Source organism: Pithys albifrons, chromosome 27, assembly GCF_047495875.1.
Source record: "Pithys albifrons albifrons isolate INPA30051 chromosome 27, PitAlb_v1, whole genome shotgun sequence".
In the NCBI taxonomy this organism is placed as follows: Eukaryota; Metazoa; Chordata; class Aves; order Passeriformes; family Thamnophilidae; genus Pithys; species Pithys albifrons.
In genome coordinates, this window is record NC_092484.1 from 4,594,868 (window position 1) to 4,616,666 (window position 21,799).

At 54.1% G+C, this 21,799-nt stretch overlaps 3 protein-coding genes across 3 annotated transcripts; 1 reads left to right on the forward strand and 2 right to left on the reverse strand.

Annotated features, from left to right (window-relative positions):
- Positions 1-1,527: 1,527 nt before the first annotated feature.
- Positions 1,528-4,557, forward strand: LOC139683324 (potassium voltage-gated channel subfamily V member 2-like). Its single transcript, XM_071578348.1, has 2 exons — positions 1,528-2,775; positions 4,181-4,557. Exons 1-2 carry the CDS (start codon positions 1,528-1,530, stop codon positions 4,445-4,447), a joined length of 1,515 nt encoding a protein of 504 aa, XP_071434449.1. The 3' UTR covers positions 4,448-4,557.
- Positions 4,558-7,983: 3,426 nt separating this feature from the next.
- LOC139683251 (bone morphogenetic protein 2-like) lies at positions 7,984-10,306 on the reverse strand. The gene is made up of 5 exons (XM_071578195.1): positions 10,045-10,306; positions 9,791-9,927; positions 9,344-9,466; positions 8,725-8,923; positions 7,984-8,390 (listed from the first exon to the last, which is right to left on the reverse strand). Exons 1-5 carry the CDS (start codon positions 10,304-10,306, stop codon positions 7,984-7,986), a joined length of 1,128 nt encoding a protein of 375 aa, XP_071434296.1.
- Positions 10,307-11,762: 1,456 nt separating this feature from the next.
- On the reverse strand, positions 11,763-20,634 carry LOC139683083 (uncharacterized). The gene is made up of 7 exons (XM_071577836.1): positions 20,574-20,634; positions 19,950-20,045; positions 17,654-17,793; positions 16,555-16,810; positions 13,648-13,829; positions 13,059-13,117; positions 11,763-11,913 (listed from the first exon to the last, which is right to left on the reverse strand). The coding sequence occupies exons 1-7, from the start codon at positions 20,632-20,634 to the stop codon at positions 11,763-11,765; spliced, it is 945 nt and encodes a 314-aa protein (XP_071433937.1).
- Between the last annotated feature and the right edge of the window lie 1,165 nt (positions 20,635-21,799).

Sequence of the window (21,799 nt, forward strand, 5' to 3'; positions counted from 1 at the left end):
GGAACAGCTCGCATTGGTGCCAGGAGCACTATTGCCAAATGGGACAAGTGGGGAGCTCAGCCAATAACAAGGTGAAAAAACTGCCTGAACTTGTCCCTTCATCAAGCAGTGCATGGAGTGGGGAGTCCTGCAGTGCAGGAAGGGCTCCAGGAGTCCTGGCAGGACAGGGCTGAGATGGGGGCCATAGAAGTGCTATTGCTGTTCGGGCCATGGGGCCAAGGTCAGCTGTCACCAACCAGTCCCAGATCATCCTCTAAGCTCCAGCTGCCAAGCTGAGCCCTTAGAACAGAGCCCTTACTCTGTTCAGTGAGGAGCAGGGTCCATCAAACTCACAAGATCTTTCAGGTTTAGGCTACTGCTTCCTAAGCCAAGTTCTTCAGGGTTGAAAGAAACATATTTCCTGGATCTTGTGACAAAACCTGGGGCTGTGTTTTGTGACAGCAATTTCCCTTCCTCTGTCTGGTACCAGAAGTGTTTTTGTTGTCCTAATCCTGTGGCTCAGAGGTTTCAATTGTAGTGGAGCCCAAGCTGTTTTTGGGCCAGAAGCAGCTTTGTGCTCCAGGTCTCTGTATTTAATTAGACCAGTTCATGGAGATCAGTGTGAGGTTTTATGTGTTGAAGAAGGTTCATGTTCCAGGGTAAGGCCTCAAACATCAGCCCATTTAATTTTGTTCCCCTTTTACTTGCAAATCCAAAAGATTATTTCCTCCTTTTCCGTTCAAATAGTTGAGGGGAACTTTTACTGCTTACTTGCATTTTCAGTGTCCTGTTCCTGCCCCTGCTTGTGGGATTCATGGGGCTGATGTGATGGCACAGGGCAGGGGGCACAGGAGCAGCGTATCCTGCAGAGAATCTGCTCAGGCAGTCTCTGTGTGGAGACTGAGGTGGTTCCTTCACCTCATCCCCTGTAAATCTGCACTGTGGGGCTTGAGGGATGAGCTGCAAGGTCACAACCATCTCCCTTCTCTGGCTGTGACAGCTGACAGAGCCAAGGCAGCTATATTAGTGCTTAATGAAGGGCCGGTGCCAAGAGAGCATCTGGTGTGGGGGTACAAAACCAGTACAAATCCTGCATGTCTGCACCTTCCTGGTGGGCTGGCAGGGGTAAAACGAGGCAAGTTCTCTTTCCAACTTACTATCATGAATGCCCTTCTATGAAACAGGTAGTGTGTGGCAAATGCAAACAGCTGATAAGAACAGAATAAGGGAAAAGAGAAGTGCAGAGCTGGAAATAGTTCCTTACATAAAGGACTAGTGCCTCAATCTCATTAGTGTCTTAAGGAGCGGGTGCTTGGCCGCCTCCGACTCCTGTGATATGAACCACAATCTGATCAGCAATCGGCTTTGGGACCCTGGCAGGTGCCACATGGCACCAGGACAGGGCAGTGTCCCTCAGTGCTCCACTGCTCATCCGAGCTCGCAGCACTCATCCCAGTCAGCGTCTGCCTTGGTGGAGTGTTCCCATGAAGGCAGCGCTGCTGTCCCGCAGCCCCTAACGGGAGTCGCCGCTCCCAAGGGCCAGGCACCATGAGGCACCTGGGGCCCAGGCGTGCCAGTCTCTCCGCCAGCCTGAAGATCGGGCACCACCAGGGCCGCTGCCGGACCCCGGAGGAGGAGGAAGCCCACATCCCATTTGCACAGGACAGCCTGGTAAAGCAATGGAACTCCATGCACAACGTGGCAGACAGAAGTCAGGAGAGCGAGACTCCCATCCAGAGGAACAAGTACCTGCTCAACATTAATGTGGGAGGCAAATTGTTCCAGATAGCTTGCAAGGTCCTGGCCCAGTATCCCATCACCAGGCTTGGGAAGCTGGCCCTTTACACTGACCCTGCAAAGAAGCTGCAGCTCTGTGATGACTACCTGGTGCAGAAGAATGAGTACTTCTTTGACAGAGATCCTTCAATTTTCCACTACATCTTCCACTTCTACCGCAGTGGGGTCCTGTGGGTGATGGATGAGATGTGCCCCAGTAACTTTGTGGAGGAAATAGAGTACTGGGGAATCCATCTAAAGTATTCTCAGCGCTGCTGCCGGATCCTGTTTGAGGAAAAGCAAGATGAACTCAATGAGTATCTGAAAATAGAGAAGGAGCTGGAGGCAGAACTGGAGCCCCTGGACTCGGGGACGCAGTTTGATGGCCAGTTTCTGGGTGGGTTTCGGAAGATGATCTGGAACCTTATTGAGAACCCGTACTCTTCTGTCCCGGCCAAGATCATTGCTGTCATGTCAAGCTTCTTTGTGCTTATCTCTATTGTGGGCATGACACTGAGCACAGTAGAAGAGATGAAAAACAAAACAGGGAAGATGTGGATGGAGCAGATGGAGACGATCTGTGCCATCTTCTTCACCTCAGAATACCTCATGCGACTCATATCCTCCTCCAGCTTCAAAAACTTTCTGCGGGCAGCATTTAGTGCTATAGACCTGGTGGCCATCCTGCCCTTCTACATCCAGCTCCTCTTTGAAAATCTGGATGAAGCAGACACACTTTACCATGAGGAGCTGCATAAGGTAGAGAATGTGAGCAAGCTGGGCAAAGTCCTCAAGCTCATCAAACTCATGAGGATCTTTCGCATCCTCAAGCTGGCACGCCACTCCACCGGCCTCCGGGCCTTCAGCTTCACCATGCGCCAGTGCTACCAGCAGGTCTGCTGCCTCCTCCTCTTCATCGCCATGGGGGTCTTCACCTTCTCCGCTCTCATACACTCAGTGGAACATGATGTCCCTGGCACCGACTTCACCAGTATCCCCTGTGCGTGGTGGTGGGCAGCGGTAAGGCGTGAGCACCTCCTTTCAGAGGGGTGCAGTGGGGTTCTGTGGGTGGGTGCTGCCCTGGTGCCCAGAGGATTCACCACTGCTGCTGGTCAGAGTGCAAGATGGGTCCAGCCTTCCCACCAGCTCAGTAATGGTGGGAAAACCAGAGCCCTGCTTGCTCTGAGAAAAGAAATCAGAAGTCAGAACTAAGCTCAGAGGCTCAAAAGCTGGTGCTGGGATGTGATGGTGGGACAGAGGTGGAGGCCTAGGAACCTCCAGGCCTGAGTTATTGGCAGGGGAGATATGAGTCAGCCCAGACTTTATCTGTCATAGGACCCAAGTGCTGGGTGGATGTGGTTCAGTCCCCCCATGGCTATGGGGACAGCTGCCAAGGGCAGCCTGAGGCTTCTGCAGCATCGCAGCCTGGCTGGGCTTGGAACACTCAAGGGCATCAAAGTTTATGGGGCTGAGATGGGGGACCCAGGGCTGCATGTGGAACCCATGGTCACACTATGCCTCGGTCTGTGTCCTAAGAGAGGACATGGACTGGAGTGTGCTGCCTGTTTGCTGCCCTGCTCATGCCAGGAGCCAGCAGCTCAGCTGAGCTGAGCACTGTAATAAACCTGGGATTGCCTCTGAAATGGGGAGTACCTAAAGCACTTGAGAGCCAGGGGTTACAAGGACATTTTGATTGACAGATTAAATGATCCCACGCATCACTTCTGCTCTTCTAATCCCCCTTGGCCACCACAGGCTGTCTGCTTCAAATTCACCCCTCCTTGAGAAAGGGCAAAGTCACTCAGCAGCATCACTGGGTTTGAGCCTCTCAACATCCCAGGCTGAGCCCGTCTCTGGGAGCACAGCTCCCTGCAAAGCTCAAAGCTCTCTGCCTCAGCTCTCATACTGTCCCCATAGCCCTGCTCCCTGGTCGGCAAACCTGGTTCATTTTTGGGCAGTGTCTGTTTCCCTTGGATGGAGGCTCCAGAAAGCTTTGTTCCTGTGGGACTGGGCAGTTCACAGCTAGGAAGCACTGGAGCCACAGCTCTGTGGGGGCAGGAAGCTCCAGCAGACAGACTGCTGGGGAAGGCTCAGCTCAGGATGTCCAGCTGCCTTTGAAGAGACACATGTGAAGTGCGGAGGGAGCAGTGGTCTGACCTCTGCTCTCTGCTGCTGGGGCTCAGCCAGCAGCACTCCACCCTTGGACTCTCCAGGCCTGTCGAGTGCAGCCCAGGCAGCAGAGCCCTGGCCACACAGGCTGCTGGACAGGGCACAGCTGAGCTGGCTGCCCTCACTGTGGAATACTGGTCTCAGGTGACACCTGGCTCCCACAGAGGGGCAGGCGGGAGGGTCCCAGCACCACCTCTCTAGTGGGATCTGCTGGGCTTGTTCCCATGGGATTTTATCTGTTTCCATTCTCACACAGGTCAGCCTCTCCACTGTGGGCTATGGAGACACCGTGCCTGACACAATACTCGGCAGGTTGGTGGCATTTGTCTGCATCTCCTTTGGCATCATCCTCAATGGCATGCCTATCTCCATCCTCTACAACAAGTTTTCTGACTACTATGCCAAGCTGAAGGCCCATGAGTTAAGCCAGTCACATCAGCTCTCCAGGAGGATGCACTTGAAGGAGCGAGTCATGCGGAAGCTGTCAGAGTGCTGGAGAGCCGACCCCCACTATCACCACTGACCACAGACCCCCCCACCCCCAGACATCCCCTGCCCTCTGCCCTGGCTGTCCCCCTGGCAGTCCTTTCCCCCAGGGAGTCTCTGAATCATGGGCAGTGAGTCACAGCAGCATCCAGGGCTCTGCTGTTGCACAGGGGCCACTGCCAGCTGGGACCTCCCTCACTGCTGTGTGCTGGACACCACTGTCCCACAGAGCGGTCAGTCAGAGCCACCCCAGAAGCTGTACGGCTGGGGCAGGGTGTCTGTGTGTCTGTCTGCGTGGGCTGAGGTGTGGGGCACCCTGAAGTCACAGGGATCAAGAGGTGGGATAAGTGGGGATGAACTGTCACCTGTCTGAGGATGGTGGCCCAGTGTGACACCTCTGCAGGTGCTGTTCTGCTCCCCGTTGAGTGGGACATGCACAGGCTACCCCTGCCCAGGGCCCTGTGATTCCCTCCCAGCCAAGTAGATGTGCAACCCAGGCCGAGTCCAGCGTGGGGATTTTGGTGAAGGTCTGCAGGAAAGGCTGCAGCCCTGCACCCTTCCAGCCAAATCCACACTTCCCTGGAGCCTGGGGGCATAGTCCTGGCTCGAGATGCTGCTCTGATGGGTCCTGTGGGTACTGCGGGGGTGCAGAGCTTGTAGCCCAGGAACAGGCATTTAATAAATCAGGCCCAAACCCTTTGTTGTCGTGGATTCTTGGCCAGCCACTGTGTGTGATTCAGTAAACTGTTCATCATTTGGGTGAGGAGGGGACATCTCCCCAGGGCCTACAGCCATCTCTCCTGCCCAGCGGTGCGAGGACAGGGCTCTCAGGGATGCAGGTGAGCCTGTCCACATGTTGGGTTTGGGGTGAGGTGCTGTGTTGGGTTGAGCTGGCAAAACGACAATTGCCCAACAGAGAGAGAGAGAGAGAATCCACCCCCCAACAAGGGAAGAGAAGGGAGGAAGAAAAACTAAAGAGGAGAAAAAAAAAACCAAAACCCAAATAGCAAACTTCCTATATTATACAAAAAAGAGACAATTAAAAACAGCATATGATATAATAGATATATATACAAATGTGGGAAAAATCCCAACCAACAACAGCAGCCACCAAGTCACCCACCCAACAACACAGACCTACACCAACCCAACCCACAACAAACTCCTCCCAGAGGATACCTGGCAAGAGAGGAGAAAACCAACAAACAAAAAAAAAGGTACTTCCCAAAGCTGTGCATTGGTGAATGAGACCCAACACCCTCAGCAATGGTGATAGCAGGTCTGCTCAGCACCTGGCCATGAAGGAACTGAGCCAGGCACCACCTATACCTTCTTTTATACTTGATTTTGACATCAAATGATATGAAATATCTCTTTGGTTGCTTAAGTCAGGTGATGCTTGTCTCCTCTAACCTACGTAGACTCTCTGGACCTGCTGAAACTGAGGCCTGGCTGAAACTAAAGCCAAAACTACCACAGGTGACCAGGGCTGAGTGCATTGGAAGAGAAGCTGGGACATGTGCATGTGCTCAGAACACACTGGTTGGCTCTGCCCTGTGCTCACGTCATGGGGCCAGTGGAAGGATTTGGGGGGCACAGGGGAAGGATTTGCCCTCCAGTATGGGACCATGTCTAGTCAATGAGTCTCCTGAAGAGACACTCCCTTGTCCTGAATGGGATGGAGAGAAGGACCCTGGGCTGCAAGGAGGGCTGGGGTGGGAAAGGGCCAAAGCTGCTGGTGCTGATTCCAGGTGGGCAGAGGGAAGAAACTGCTGCCAGCCTGGCCAGGGTGGGATTCGGTCACTTGCGAGCTGGGCTTGGAGATGAAGAGGCACTGGGGGACCGTGGCTGCGCCGCTGGTGTTGGAAACTTGGAAAGAGGCTTGGAGGGACTGAGTGGTCTGGCAGGGACAGCCACACTCCCACTGAGCCCTGGACTGCAGGGGACAAGGGGGTTGTGCCAGGGGGTGCGAGGGGACCCCTGCCCTGTCTGCCAACACCTACACCCGCTCCCCAGTACCCATATTGATACCCACCCTCTGTTCACCTCCCCAGCACTGACCTGACCCCACAGCGTTGGTCAGTTCTGGTTTCCATGCCGTTTCTCTTCCACAAGGAACCTTCTCTCTGGGTCCAGCAGTCTCCCTGGCCATCTCCCCAGGAGGCATCCTTCCCCACTTTCCTGGTTTCAGCTTCACTGGAGATAATTTTCTTCCCAGTGGTTGGTACAACACTGTATTTTGGATTCATGATGACAATGTTGATCACACACTGATGTTCGGGTTGTTGCTCAGTTGTGCTCACCCCAAGTCAAGGACTTTTCAGGGTCTCATGCCCTGCCAGTGAGAAGCTGCACAGAGGCTGAGGGAGAGCATGGCCAGGACAGCTGACCCAAAGTGGCCAGAGGGATATTCCATGCCATGGAATGTCCTACCCAGTGTATAAACCAGGGGAGCTGCTTGGGAGGGGCCAATTGCTGCTGGTGGATGGGATGGGCATGGGTCAGCAGGTGAGAGAAGCAACTGTATTGGGCATCACTTGTTTTACTTGAGTTTTATTTCTCTCTCTTTTTGGTGTCTCACTTTTCATTGTAAATGTTATTGTATATTATAATATTTTATTTTATTTCCCTTGTTAATATTTTATTTTATTTCCCTTGTTATCTCAACCCACAGGTTTTGCCATTTTTCCTGATTGTCCTCCCTATCCCAACACAGTGGGGGTGGAGGCCAGTGTCTGTCTGGTGATTAGTTGCCATCTGGGGTTAAACCATGACACCCACCTCCCATCTGCCGCAGCAGCATCACCTCCAGACACCTCCACATCCTGTCCCCAACCCCAGACCTTGTCACCACATTCCCCCCACACTCCCCCCACTGCCTGCTCAGGGATCCCCCATTCCTGCACCCCCCTTGCAGGCTGGCTGATGGATCCTGAGATCATTCCGCTTCCAAGGAATAGGGCACACCGACCTCTCTCCCATATCCCTGGAGACTGGGCTGTAGCTGGACCTTCATCCCTCTGCACCCCCCTCCCCATGCACCTTCCTGCCGTGCCCATGGGGTGTCCCTGCTTGCCCATGGCCACCCCAGTCCCCAGCAGCAGTTTAGAGTCCTCAGGCAGCCCTCAGAGAATGGTACTTTTAATAGTTCCTCTGAATTAAATTTTACAAGTCACAGCAATGTGGGAATGTACAGACATTTACAGGACACTGTACAGACAGTTTCTGTCATATATTAGTGCTCTTGCTATATACATATAGTACAGCCTGCAGAAGCCTCTGCACGGGCAGGGACCCCCACGCCTCCCACAGGGTACTCCAAAACTGAGCTGTTGCCCCAGGGCTGCCAGGTCACAGGGGGTCCTTCAGGCGATTTAATCAGAGCTTGGCCCTGAGCCTTCCCAGGCACTGCCAGGGGGTGACACCACCTGGGGCAGAGCCAGCACTCCCTTGCTTTGCTCACCCCAGACTTCTTTAGAGCCTTTGTGGGACAGAGGCCCCACACTGATGCTCTGGAGGGAGCAGGAGCAGCCTCCGCTGCAATGGCATTTCCACCTCCCTGCTCCTCCTGCCTCAGTGGCAGCCGCAGCTCCCGGCCACCATGTCATCGTACTGCTTGAGCACCACGTTCTCATGATCATCGAAGTAGAGGAGGTTGATAGAGTTGAGCTTGTCGGGCACACAGCAGGGGGTGCTGACACCCTCACTCAGCTTCAGGGCATTGATGATGGACTGCACCGTGGCGTGGTTCGTCGGCCGCATGTTCTCACCCAGCGGGAAGGGGCAGGAGCCCTTGCAGTGGAAAGCGTTGTAGCCCTTTGGGGAGATGATCCAGCCAGACCAGCCGATCTCCTCAAAGTCCACGAACAAGGGATGTCTCCGGCAGGGCAGGATCCGGCCCAGCGAGCGTGCGTGGCGTGACCCAGCCGGCTTGGGCACCGGCATCTTGGCAGGGACATCAGGAGTCTGAGGCTTTAAATCTGCCAGAAAGGAACATCCAGTGCCATTAGCAACTGCACAAGCCTGGAGTCTTGTCTGTAGCCCTCCAGTCACAACCTGTCACCAGCCCAAGCACAGCCTGTCACCAGCCCAGGCAGAACAACCAAGAGGTGACAGCATCAGTCTCACAGCCACACTCAAATCCAGCTTCACACCTGCAAGCAGGCAGCACCTCTGCACAGCCTAAACCAGACAGGAGAGTCTCTGCCTCCAGCCAGGGAAGTGGCTTAGAATTTGAGGAGACCACATGTGGGTAGCACCCCAGGAAAGGGATAGTGGCACAAAGGCAGCTGTGCCGGGGCATGTGGGACCCACCTGGGAAGCCACCCGTGGGCAGTGATGGTCCCCGGCGCCCGTCGTCCGTGAACAGGACCAACATGGGCCTCTTGCTCTCATGGTGGTCCCGGCCAGATGCAAACTGCAGTGGAGGGGGGTCGAGTGGGCTCCCCCCAAGACCCTGGACTGTCACCAGCAAACCCTGGTTGCTGCTTTCGTCTTCAGTCCAGTCACGAACCTGAAGAACCAAACCAGTGTCACCACGGGGCTGTGGCCTGTGACAGGGGCTGTGTTGGTGCCCCCACAGCAGGTGCCAGGCCAGCAACAGGGGATGTGAACCGACCCCATGAGGCCACACTGTGTGCCATAGTTAGGGCTGCTCTGCGGGTGAAGCCCAGGGGCCGTTGTGGCAGGAGCTCCCTGAGGAGCAGTGGGACCAGTTTGGGGCAGGAAGAAGCAAACCCCTAGAGCTGTTGGCAGGACTCTTGTTTCCCCCTTCCAGAAAATGTATCCCTCCCATGTCACTGCAGAGACTGCAGACAGGAAACTGCACTGGAGCCCAAAAGGCTGCTGGGGGTGGAATGGGTTAAAAAAGCTCCTGCATGTGAACCCCTGGCATTCCCTCTGTGCTGCCCAAAACAAGGGAAAATCAACTCACAGCCGGAGTGATGGCAAAGACCTCCCAGCCCGAGGTCTGCAGTGAGACAAGCCGGGCTGCCAGAAGCTTCTTCCCTCCAGGTGTGTCTGGCTTTTCCTTCTCCAGCACCTGGTAGACACTGACCTGGGGAAAGAAAAAGGTCCTGCCTGAGGGGATGACCTCGGACAGAGGTACGAGCCGAGATGGGGAATTGTCAGCGTGGACCTGTCACAACCTTCAGGTGCCTTTGCTGATGTTTGCACATACCAGAAGGATATTTAAGAATTTAAGAACCCACCACAGTTAAATCATTAATACCCTGTGAAACATTTGTTTGTATGATCCCAGAGCTGGGCTGTGCTCCCACTTCAGGTGACTGACCACAGAACGCCAGTGGCATCCTCGGGCACAGGCTGGGGTGGTCAGCCCCAGCCCCAGCCCCAGCCCCAGCCCCAGCCCCCTCCTCACCTGGCAGAAGTGGTGCCTTTTGGGCCCATCTGTGACTCTTGGCCAGAGGCGGAAGAGGTGCAGCTCTGCAGTCAGGATCTTCTCGTTCTTGGCCACGCTGGAGAGGACGAACAGGAACCTCATCTCCTCACTGTCAGCTGGAGGGAAGGACGAGTTGAGAAGGGGAGTGGAAGCGGGGGCAGCAGCTCTGCCGGCCATGCTCAGCCCCGCCGTGCAGCCCCATCCCAGCACTGCAGGGACCCCCCATCTCTTACTTCTATCCAGGAAGCTGCGGACCGTGTTGCCCTCCAGGATGTCGGGGTTCTTGGTGACACCATCTGCGTTGGCGACAGTGTTGAATAAATCCACCATGTACTGGGGTGGCTGCTTGACGTGAGCTGGAGGGGCTGGAGGGTCTTCCATGCCGAAGACTTCCAGGAGCCTTTTCAGTGCCTCAGCCCTGCGGCTCTCCAGGCTGGCGAGGCTCGGCCATGCCGGCTCTGCCAGGGCCAGCAGCAGCAGGACAGTCCCCAGCATAGCTCCACGGTCCCTACCCAGCTCGACTCCCTCAGCCTCATCGGTGCTGCATTTATAAGTCGCTGGAAAGCTGGATTGGAGTGAAATATGCACAAGAGCAATCAGGAGGGTAAAGAGAGCTAATTGCCGTGCTAACAAGGTGAGAAGCCAGGCTGCCGGCCCCCCTGCACCAATTAGCCCCAGTACACAAGTGGGAGGGAGGACGGCTCCCCAGCGCTCCTGAGGCTGGCAGGGGACACGGCGGTCTGGGGCCAGCAGCCCCTGGGCCGCGTTGCGTTTGCTCCCCGTAGGAGACTGGAGTGCATTTTAATGATGGGACAAACCGGAGGAATGCAGCCCTCCAAGATGGGCACCCCCTTCCCAGCCGGTCCTGCTGCAGCAGCTCATGCTGTCCGTGTCGCTGCTGGGAGCGAGCAGCGTGGCATGGGCTCAGTGTCACACTGGTGTCCCCATGCCATGTCCCTGCCAGGTGTGCGGGAGGGTCGCCCAGGCTGTGTGTCCCCCCCAGTGCCCACGCAAAGCCCGGGGGGCCGAGGCCATGGGGCAGAGCAGGTCCCAGTGGAGCCCCGGGCTGTGCTCACACCGCAGCAGTCGCAGCTCCCGAACCCTAATCCAGCTTGGCTTTTTTTGTTGTTGTTTTAAGTAGTCAATTGGCTTCATGGGGATTAAAAGGCATTAAAATGCTGCTAATTCCTGAATGCTCGAAATTAATGAAATATCATAAGAGCCCAATGGTCTCCGACTGATGGGATAAAAGCCAGTTCTTTAGTTCTTGTTCCCCAGTCACAGAGAAACAGGTTGGTGTGGGGTGAACATGACACTGTCCAGCTGCCAAGGGACTGAATGGAAAAAATTAGCATTAAATAACTAATTCAGCACCCCGCTGAAGCACTGCCAGAACATGCCATGGGAGACAAGGTGAAGGCTAATCCCAGGTGGTGCCTACAGTTGATTCCAACCCAAAGGGCTGTTAATTATGCAGAACAGGCAGGAAGGCAACGACAGGCTGGAGTTAATAGATAGAGGAAATTCCTGCTCGGGATCCTTTGCTTCCTCTTTCCAGCTCACCAGCGGCATGTCCTGCAGGATACCCGGAAGTGCCTACACAGGGGACAGTTCTGGCCATCATGCCCAGCTTCTGGTCCCCTCGGCTGGCTCCTGCTGCGCAGCTCGTAACGGGGAGCAGCCAACCCGTGGGCCCCAGCCCGTGCCAGACAGCCTCATCCTCCGCGATGCTGTGATGCAGAGAGGCCGCGGAGCTGCACAGCAGAACCCCAGGGAGCTGCGAATTGCCTGTGATGTTTATTTTGCAAACTGCAACACATTTTGTAGAGGGCTCATTTATACCCGCTGGTTAAAATAGCTTTTATTTAAAAAAAATAGGCTTCTCTCATTTACATATCCTACAGACAGTGTGGTAGGGGCTCCAGCGGCCCCACCTGCACTCCCAGCCCCGCTACCCCCGGCACTGGCATCGTCGGATGGCAACGACGGTGCGGACGCGACCCCCGCGGCTCCGGAACGTGTGCTCGTCGTAGCTGTGAGGGGCACAGCGGCTGCGGGCACCTCCTGCCCACACCAGGCACTGCTCTCCATCTTGTGCCTCCCTGCAGGCAGAGACAAACCAGTACTTCCCCCGTACATCACTGGCCCTCCCCACACCCCGCACCCTCCATCCACACTCGGGAAAAGGCCAGATGCCCTGGAGCAGGGTGGGGGAGAAAGGAGGCACCTTTCTTCCAGCAGCACCTGTTCCTTACTCCTGGAGTAACTCGGTGAGTTGTTATCTCCCTCTGCCTGGGTAGAGCAGGTGTTCTTTCTTTCCGTGTGATTTGATTTGCTTCCCTTTGCATCCATAAAATCCCAGAATGATTTGAGTTGGAAGCGACCTTAAAGCTCATTTTGTTCCACACCCTTCCACCATCCCAGGTTGCTTCAAGTCCTGTCTAACCTGGTCTTGGACACTTCCAGGGATGGGGCAGCCACAGCTTCTCTGAGGAACCTGAGCCAGGGCCTCACCACTCTCATAGAAACGAGTTTCTTCCTAATATCCCATCTAACCCTGCCCTCTGTCAGTGGGAAGCCATTCCCCTTTGTCCTGTCCCTCCAGGCCCTTGTCCAAAGTGCCTTTCCAGCTCTCTTGGAGCCTGTTTAGGTGCTGGAAGGGGCTCTCAGGTCTCCCAGGAGCCTTCTCTTCCCCAGGTTTAGAAGTCCCAGCTCTCCCAGAGCAGAGGGGCTCCAGCCCTGGGAACATGTTTGTAGCCTGCTCTGGATTCGGTCCAACATGTCCATTTCCTTCCTGTGCTGGGAACTCATGTTCTTATGTTTGCAAGCAACACAAAGTCCTGCCGCCCTGTCTGAAACAACCACCAGGACCCACCTGGTCTCTGAGCATCGCTGCCACCCTTTCCTGCCCCACAGCACTGCCAGCGGGGGAGGGACAGGAGTGGCACATTCAGGCTGCAGAAGCCTCTGTCAGGATCTGTGCCTGCTGTCATGGGGGACCACGGGCTCTGTAACCACCTGCCCAACGGGCCCAATTCTGCACAATCACGGCAGGTTCTGCTCTTCCCCCCAACACAACACAGCAGAGCAGCCGCTGCCCCCCCCCGGAGGGTGAGCTGGGGGTGGTCCCCGAACCCTGCTCTCATCCCTGGGAGCAGCAGATGTGTCAGGTGAGAGGACTGGGTGCAGCTCCCACCTGGCCCGGGCGGGTGCGGATGTGCAGACGGACACTGGCAGCTGTGCTTACCTAAGCAAGCAGTGATCCCCTGAGGAGCAGCTGCCCAAGCACCTTCCCACATCGATTTCCTGCAAAGATTTGCAAAACAAAGGCATTACAATCCCCTGTAGCACCTCAGCGGGGACACCCCAGGACCCTCCACCCTCCCTACAGCCCAATGCTGAGCATCCACCCCCGAGGAAGGGCAGCAACAAGGCACAGCTGGTAAGAAGTATTTTGGAGGCACAGCAGTGTTTTATAAGTCAGAGGTCCCAGTGCACAAATATGTTTTGAAGTAGAAAACAGAGTCTCTGTTGAACTGAAGACATACTTAACAGTGAAATATTTTTTAAAATAAATATCATCTTGATTGTTTTTTAAAGGAATCCTCACCCCAAAGAAAAGGCCATTTTTTTACTTTATGGCTTTGGCATAGGCACAGATTAGTGACAGCAAAATAGATTTTGTAGCACAAGAGAATACAAATGTGAGATTTTTACCACTCTGGTTTGATTCCAGGGTGAAGCTCCCGATGGCAGACCATCCACCCAGCAGTTCAAACCCCATATGTGGGCTCAGCTGAGCCCACCAGAGAGGAGCCAAACCCCTGGAAACACACCTTGAGCCTTTCCTCTCTGTGCCCTGCAGAGCTCTGCACAATTTCATAGTAATGTTCCACCTGGGAGATGCGATAGCATTTTTCCTTCATTTCACAGTTCTCCAGTGTCTGAACAACCTCCCCACCGTGTGGGGTTTTGACTAGAGCAGTGCTGAACTTCGTGGGCACACAGGAGAGTCCACCTGCAAGGAAACCAGAAAGAAAATTAAGTTGGAGTTGTCCCCAAGGCCCCTGAGGCTGCAGCATCTGCAGGGTCTGTCCTGCAGTGCAGACCATCCAGCTCTGGTGTCCAGCACCTGGCTGGAAAAAGCTGGTAAGGGCAGGAAGGTCCCATGTGGGAGTTTGGGGCTCATTCCTTCATCAGGTCAGGGCCTCAGTGGTAGATTTTATTCCTCCATCCCAGTTTCAGATAACAAGAAAAGGGAGGTTATTCTGGGTGCAGATCATGAACTCAGTCCCTGCCCTGTGAAAGCCCCAGCTTTGGGGAGCCAGCATGAGCTATTTCATGTTCTCTTTGAGAAAAACAATCTTTCAACATAAAATATTGATGGCAGCACTTTTTCCAGAATCACACTCTCACACCAGGGAGCAGAGGAACATGATTTAACATTTGCTTGTTCAGCATTTCCCTCTGTATTTGTGGGGGGCTCTGTCCTGCACAGGTCTCTCAGATGCTGGAGTGATTGTTGTGGGCTCTCCTGGAGATACATTCCCTGGGCGCCTCCAAAGGGTTTGCTCTGGCCTGGGCTCTCAGCTTGCAGAGCCAGCAGAAGAGTAGTCTGGGGCTGGGGCAGTGGAGCATCTCCCCACATCAGCACCAGTTATGGCATCTGCTGGAAGGTTGGTACAAGAGGGAAGAAAGGAAGGGGAGGCAGGAGATGGCCCTGGCTCTGGGGGCACAGGACCAAGTCCTGCTTTGCCTTTTCTTTCCCTACTCAAGCTTTAACTCAATAAAAAATTTCCAGAGCACAGAGCAGTTCTGTTTGGATTTGACATTCCCAGTCTGATTGTAGAGAGGGGTGGGGAGGCTTTGGGTGGGCACACAGACAGTCACTTTCCTGCTGCCATGTCATCCCCAAGCAGGGACACGCCACCATGGCAGGTCCTGATGGCCCAGGCAGGAGCTCTGCAACTGGAGAGGAGGGACAAGGGCTCCTTCTGCAGTAACTACATCCAGCTGGAAGGTCAGAGGCACAGACTGTTCTGCCTGGCTCAGTGAGATCATGTTCTGTGCACAAACATTTTATCTGCTAAATCTTAAGGCTTTTCTCTCCTCACCAAGTAAATTAGGGTTAAAACCTCTGTTGCATGAGCTAGAGGAGAGGGAGAAGGATAACTGAGCTGAGGGTTTAGTGGGTTTGGGCTCTAACTAGGACCTGGTCCTGCCCTGTCCCAGCCTGTGGGTGTGGGTCCCTCAGGGTTTGTGTTTGGCTCCTGGTTTTGAACGGGTGGAAAGAGTTTCCTGCTCCCACCCAACCACTTCAGCAGCTGCTGGAGGAGATTTCTTTGTTCCAGGATGGAGCTGCATTTTCAGGGGAGGGAAAAATTATTTCTGAAAGCAAATCTCTTTGGGATGCTTGAGTGGGACATAAAATGACAACAGATTTCTGGAAATCAGTATTTCTGGGTGAGATTTTAACATCTTCCCCCAGTCTCCCTCTCCCCCTGCACTCCATTCCTCTGATGTTTCAAGTCTTTACATGACACTGAAAGTGTCAGCCTGACTTTAGAGGGAAAATCCTGTAGGAAAGTGCAGAGACCTGCCCTAGGGCAGAGGCAAAGCTGCCTGCGATTCCACATTTGCCAGCCCTGGGCCATTATCACTGAATGAGACTTCCCCTCCCCACTCCGTGAGCTCCCCCGGGGCAACAGCACCGTCCAGCACTTTCCACTCACACGTCTGGGAAGTAAATGCTGATTCTGCCACCGCTGGAAGAAGGCACTTCACGCTGCCTAATTGCCTTTTCCACTTGCAGCTGGATAATCAAGATGCTGCTGCTGCCCGTGCGGCCCCTCCTGCCGCTGCCGCCCCCAGCCCCTTCATCTCACAGAACCACGGAATGAACTCCCAGCCCCTGCGCGGCTCTCCAAGGTGGCTTTAGGACTCCCGCGGTCTCTGTCCCTCTCTAGTGGTGGTGGCACAGCCCTGCCACCGCCGGTGTCGGGAGGGTTGAACGGGATGGGCTTAGAAGTAGAAATACCAAAAAAATGACATCAACAAATTCCAGAAGAATGGAATTTGTCGAAGACTAGCGGAAAATTATTTCAACACGACTTTTCATTCTGATAAAATATGATCAGTTCATCTCCAGCGACGTATCTCGGGTCATTTTATCACAAGACAGCTCACCAGTTCACAATGAATCAGTTCAGCTTTATCCCGGGGGGGTGGGGGGGTTGACCCATCTAGAATGATTTCTTTTGGAGTTTCCATTTCCGAGTGATTTTTGACCCATCAGTGTAGTTCACTGGTGCTAAAAGGGCATTTCAGACTGCCAGGAAGGAAACTCCATTTTCCAGGGTTGTTTCCAGCAGAGCTTTCATCACCAGGTTGGTTTTCTTGCTTTGAGTGGGAGGGTTGGAGCAGAGACCCCCGAGGTCTGTCCCACCCTGGGTTACTCTGATTCCATGCTCTCTGGGTAGAGGACACTTCCCTGTACATGAGGTGGTTGTATTTCCATCCTCACCCCATGCACAGGGCAGAGAATTACCACTGTGCCTGCAGACCTGCACTGTAAGGGCCCAACTACAGAAAACCCAAACCATAACCCCAATGCCCACAAAGGAAGAAGTTCTGCTCAGCAGGCCAGAGCTCAGGCCCTGAGCCCAGAGATTGGTGCTGCTCACACAGAAGGGCTCATCCCCACATTCCCAGAGGGAAGGAGCTCAGCTCTCCCTCACCAATACCTGTGCTGTGGGCTGGATCAGAGCATTTCCCCACGTCAACCGTGACCTCCCAGGGAGAGTCTGGAAAGAAGGTTTTCAGAGCCGGGAGCCGCAGACATTCCTCGGGGCAGGTGCTGCAGTGGCAGCCGTCGATCACCTCCACCTCGCGGGTGCCCTGGAGGAGCAGGAGCCGCTCGAGGCGCAGCCGGGCCGGCTCACAGCGGGAACCAGCAGGGCAGGACCGCGGCGCTCCCGGCCACGGCAGAGCGCGGCGCACCTGCGGGGCACAGCACAGGGCCAGGGGAACACCCGGTGAAAACGGCACAGAGAACCACCTCCAGCATCAGCTCCCCGGCACAAACTCCCCCTGACCTAAAACTGGCTCAGTTTTCACTCCTCTCTCTCCCTGCCGGCCTGGGGGATGTGGCACCAGCAGTGTTTGGGTGCTGACAGCAGCAGGACAAGTGGTAATGAGATTTTTAACAGGACACACATGTGCAGCACCCACAGAGCTTCTTTCAGTCCCTCTCCATGGTCTGTTATGCCGACGGAGATGAGACTTTAGGCAATGTCAGCTCTCCTGGGATAAGGGGAGCACCACAACCATGCACAGCCATGTCCCCAAATGCACAAGCTTTTTTAAGTCCCTTTTAGGGACAAATGGCACATGATATGGAAATGATACAAGGACCTCAAAGACCAGATGTTTATAATGAAATCACACATCCTGCCAGTTTTGCTGAAGGAGGCAGAAAAATGCCTCTGACCCCTGTAGATATGGGACAGCAGCTCTCAGGTACAGAAGTGGCTGAAGGAGCTGGTCTGGCTGCTGTGCTGGGGCTGGCCAGAAACACGCTTGGACACTGCTTGGGGCACTTGGGTGGGCTGAGCTCTGGCCCTTCCTCTGCCTGGAGGTATCCAGCACTGCTGGAGGAATTCCACCTCTCTCACCTACACAAGCCACTCTTTGTAGCCAGAGGAAGAGGAGGAGAGGCTCAATGCCAGGTTTTCTCAGAAGCCAAACCCACACGTTTTAGAACTGTTCAAAACCACAGCCACAGGCACCAGCACGACCCGCATGCAGCCCCAAGTGCTCCTGCAGTGACATAACTGTTCTCACCTTCTTGCTCCGTAGGAAATCAAGCATGGAAGAGTGTCTGAAGAGCCCCGGGAGGCCGGGGTAGAGGGAGCTGATCTGCTGGGATGGGCAGCTGGAGCGGCACTGCCCGACGTCCACACTCACGGGACTGCCAGAGATGTCTGTGAAGAACCAGATCCACCGAAGGGTTACCATGCACCTCTTGTGTGATGCTGGGGAGGCCCAAGCTCAAACCAGGGCTGAGTACCACACAAACACTGGCACAGAGACATGGCCCACCCCGGGGAACTGCGCCTGGGAGAGAGATTCCTTCAGCCTGAGCACAGGTGGGAATTCCCAAGGGAAAAGCCATCAGTAGCACTGCAGTCACATCTACCGTGTTTGCAGACCAGAGTAAAAGATTTCATATTAGACTGGTCAGTGGACACAAAGACTAAAAGGAGTGCAATTAAAATTTCACTAGGAAACCACAGGTTTTTCTGTTTTTGATGAGCACATGAAGAATGAGGTGAGAAAGGTGAATACACTGATTATCAAAGGGAAAAGGGAACACTCAGCTGTGGCTGAACCACAGGCCTTGCAGGTACCAAGCAAGCCCAGGCTGAGGGCAGGGAGGAGCCCTGAGGAGTCCCAGAGCCTGATGGAGGTGCTTGAGCTGGAAACAAACCTGCCCCCTCACCAAACCCCAGCCCTTCACACCTGCTGCATTGGCACATCAGCTCTGCAGCAGAGGGTGGGAAGGTGGGGTTGGGTGTGGGAGCAGGGAAGACATGGGACCATGGCATCCAGGTTTGGATTAGCTTGCTCTGCTGTATTTGCAGTTTGCAAATTATCAGTGGTTATTGGCCAATTGCTGTTTCTTCTGAAAATTCTTCTGAAATGAGCTATTTTTCCCCAATAGCAGTGTCCAAACTACAAGGTTTACAGATGTGAATCTTCATTTCATCAGATAATAGGGAAGAAAACTGGTACTAAAAGTGCCTATGGATAAGTCCAACACCACTGTAATGAATTTGCTTTAACCTGCTGGAGTCACAGACACAGTTGTGTGCTGCAACACTTGAAATTTTGCATTGATTTAAAAACTGATTTTCAGTGTGCCCAGTGCTGGCTGCAGGGGACAAGGAAACATGGAGGCACATTTGAAACTCACCCTTGGGGTCCAGCTGCTGCTGGCTGCCTGAGGGTTCCTTTGCTCAGGGAGGGAGTGAGCAGCAAGCCAGGCAACAATTCCCAGGTTATCAGCTATTCTGGCTGTGATGCCTGTGGATGCTCCTCACCCACAGCAGGGTGCAGACAGATGGGCACTTGGCACAGCACACTGTGCCAGCTGAGGACAAAGTTAACCCCTGGTCTCCCTGCCCTGCTGCAATATAAGCTGTGTTTATTATTTTTAGGCCAATAGTTTATTAGTTTTTTACCATTTTCATCATTGTTTACTCTTCTAAAGTTGTTGCCTCTGGAGCTGACAAGGTGTCATTGTGTGTGACTGCTCTTAATTTAGAGCTGGTAATTTTATCATTTCTACTGTACACAAGAACCTGGTATTTGGCAAACTAACTAAACATTAAATTTGTACAAGTGCACTGAAAAACCCCAAGAAACCTCAGAGTGTGAAGCCATTCTCACAGCTCAAGCTCATTTCCTGTGGCCTTACAGCCACTGCAGGGGGAACTGGGGCCACACACTGCTCCTGAAGGCCGTGGGTGTTTTGGACAGTGAACAAATGGAGCTACTTTCTACTTCCTCTACTTTCTCAGGACACCCTGTTGTTCTGCTGATAGCCCTTCCCACATTAATCCTGGGAAGCAAAAGTCTGCAGTAGTCCTGAATTTATGCAGCAATAAACAAGCAAACAGGGAATTCAAACACAGAATCAACCACACAGCAGGGAGGTCCAGGGAATCGAGCTCCTCCATGCAGATGGGCAGGGCCAAGGACTAGGCTACTCACCAGTTCCTGTGCTACAAAAGATGTTTTAAGTATTGTATTATCTGGGCAATGGTCCCCAGCACAAGTCTGTCCTCAATCCCCTGAGGGAAAAGTCACTTGGAAAACCTCAACATAAAGAGCCAAGACATGGGCAGGACATAAGTGGGGAAGCATCAAGGATCCCAGTTTATTGCAGGTGAAGGGGAACTCAGAGCAGCTGTGGCTGCCCCGTCCCTGGAAGTGTCCAAGGCCAGGTTGGATGGGGCTTGGAGCAACCTGGGCTGGTGGAAGGTGTCCCTGCCCATGGCAGGGGGTGGAATGAGATGGGGTTTGAGGTCACTTCCAACCCAAACCGTTCTTAGATTCTATGATTCTACGAACTCACCGTGCCCAACATGGAGGAAATGGCTCTGCCTCCTGCAGCAGCCCCTCTCTGCAAACAGGTTCTGTTGCTCCTCTGCTCTGCCAACAGCTCCAGCACCTGTGGTCACAAACCAGCGAGCCCAGCATGACCCCACCTCTCCTGCCTGAGCTGGGAGAAGGCACCAAGCATCCATCAATCTGCCATCCTGAACCAAAGAGCTCCAGCATAAGGAGGAGTTACAGATGGACATGACTCATCTGACAGCTCAGCCCTGGCTGGTTGGGATGAACACCCTGTTTAGTTACTCCAAGTGCTCTGTTTGGCACTGTTTGTCTCAGGACATCAGTTCCCCACTCCCTTTTACTTTCATGTTACTGCAAGGTGAGCTCAGTAAGGAGTTGCCTCCCACAGCACAAAGCACCTTACAGGCACTAAAACCCTCCCCACATTCCCCTGACACAAACCCTCAGTTGTTTGCTGAGTGCAGGCACCCCAGGCACCTCACTATTCACAGCACACAGTGGCCCTCCAGCAGCACAGGATCCGAGCAGAGCCCAGGCCCAGTCCCACACCACACCCCCTCTGCTCTCCCCTGCCAGAGGCCAAAGCAGTGCCAAGGACAATGAGAAGGAAAAAGGAACTTACTGGCAAAGAAGGGAGCCTGCAAGAGCCCTGTGAGGAGGACCACAGCCCATGGGTCCTGCATGCTGCACCCTGGGAAGCACAGGAAGGTCTCCAGGACCTCTGACACTTATACCTCTGCCCTCTGGGGCAGGTGCGAAGGTGAACAGCTCAGAGCCAAATGGACTCACATACACGTGCAAATGTCCCCAGATTGTGATCTGAACAAACACCTCAGCAGCCTGGGCAGTGAGCATCTCTCCCACATATCCGGGTCATACTCCCAGTACGGGCAGGCTGGGAACAGGCTTCCAGCAAAACTTCAAAGTGTTTCTTGAGAGCCACTGGACTTGCTACCAGCCTGGGGAAGCTCCCCTGGGGGTCTTTGTTCTTACCATCACTTCCAAACTAATTAAGTTTGTGGTGACTGCGAGCCACTCTCAAATCCTCTCATTTGAAAGGCACATGCATCCTTCATCCTCCCTTATCCCATTCAATGGTTTTATCTGGGGACAACCCTCTCTTGTCCCTCCTCACACCAAATGGAGTCGGAGGTGGTGCTTGGACAAAGCAGGACTCCCCACATCAATGGCAGTGTTTTCCACATGGCCATGAGGAGCTGCCTGGGGCTCTGTCTCTGATCAATGGGACTGAGCCCTGCAGTCAGGAGGAGGCATCTCTCTTCCTGCTAAATCCATGTGGGAAAGCACCAGTTAAATGCAAGCAGGAAAGTGCCCTGGAAGCAGCAGAGGCACCGTGTGCTGTCAGGGCCTCCCGAGCCGTGGCCAAGGGCAGCCATATTCCTGCACACGGGATGCACAAGGCTCCTCCCCACACAACTCGGCATCTCTGCACCAACTTGACCAAGGGCACGTGGCAGGGAACAGCTCCAGTTCCCAGGGGAAATGTTTCTGCCAGATTCAGGAGCAAGAGCACACAGAACAATGATGGGCAGCATAACACACCAGACACCACTCTGGCATTCAAAAGGGGGCTCTGGGGGTTGGGTTTTTCTTGGTTACAATTACTTACAGGTGCAGCAATCACAAGTTACAGAAGCTGCAGAGGCCTTGGAACAGGCTGAGTCTCCTTGGAGCTCATCCCCAGCTCCTTGAGGCCAGCTGGACTCCTCTGTGAAGGATGCCTTGAGGAAACAATTAGCAAAACCAAAAACGCCAGGAGAAGGCACCATGTCAAACCCACACCATTTATCACCAAGCTACAGGAAACTCCAGCCCAGAGCAGAAATC

Excerpts from the sequence above, each read along its gene's own strand:
- LOC139683324 (XM_071578348.1), top strand. The coding sequence starts at position 1,528 with ATGAGGCACCTGGGGCCCAGGCGTGCCAGTCTCTCCGCCAGCCTGAAG. Across the intron at positions 2,776-4,180 it reads GTGCGTGGTGGTGGGCAGCG|GTCAGCCTCTCCACTGTGGG; the intron begins GTAAGGCGTGAG and ends ATTCTCACACAG.
- LOC139683251 (XM_071578195.1), bottom strand. The coding sequence starts at position 10,306 with ATGCTGGGGACTGTCCTGCTGCTGCTGGCCCTGGCAGAGCCGGCATGG. Across the intron at positions 9,928-10,044 it reads CCGCAGCTTCCTGGATAGAA|CTGACAGTGAGGAGATGAGG; the intron begins GTAAGAGATGGG and ends CCTTCCCTCCAG. Across the intron at positions 9,467-9,790 it reads AAAGGCACCACTTCTGCCAG|GTCAGTGTCTACCAGGTGCT; the intron begins GTGAGGAGGGGG and ends TTCTTTCCCCAG.
- LOC139683083 (XM_071577836.1), bottom strand. The coding sequence starts at position 20,634 with ATGCAGGACCCATGGGCTGTGGTCCTCCTCACAGGGCTCTTGCAGGCT. Across the intron at positions 17,794-19,949 it reads TTTCCTCCATGTTGGGCACG|ACATCTCTGGCAGTCCCGTG; the intron begins GTGAGTTCGTAG and ends GGTTCTTCACAG. Across the intron at positions 13,830-16,554 it reads TGATCCAGCCCACAGCACAG|GTGGACTCTCCTGTGTGCCC; the intron begins GTATTGGTGAGG and ends GTTTCCTTGCAG.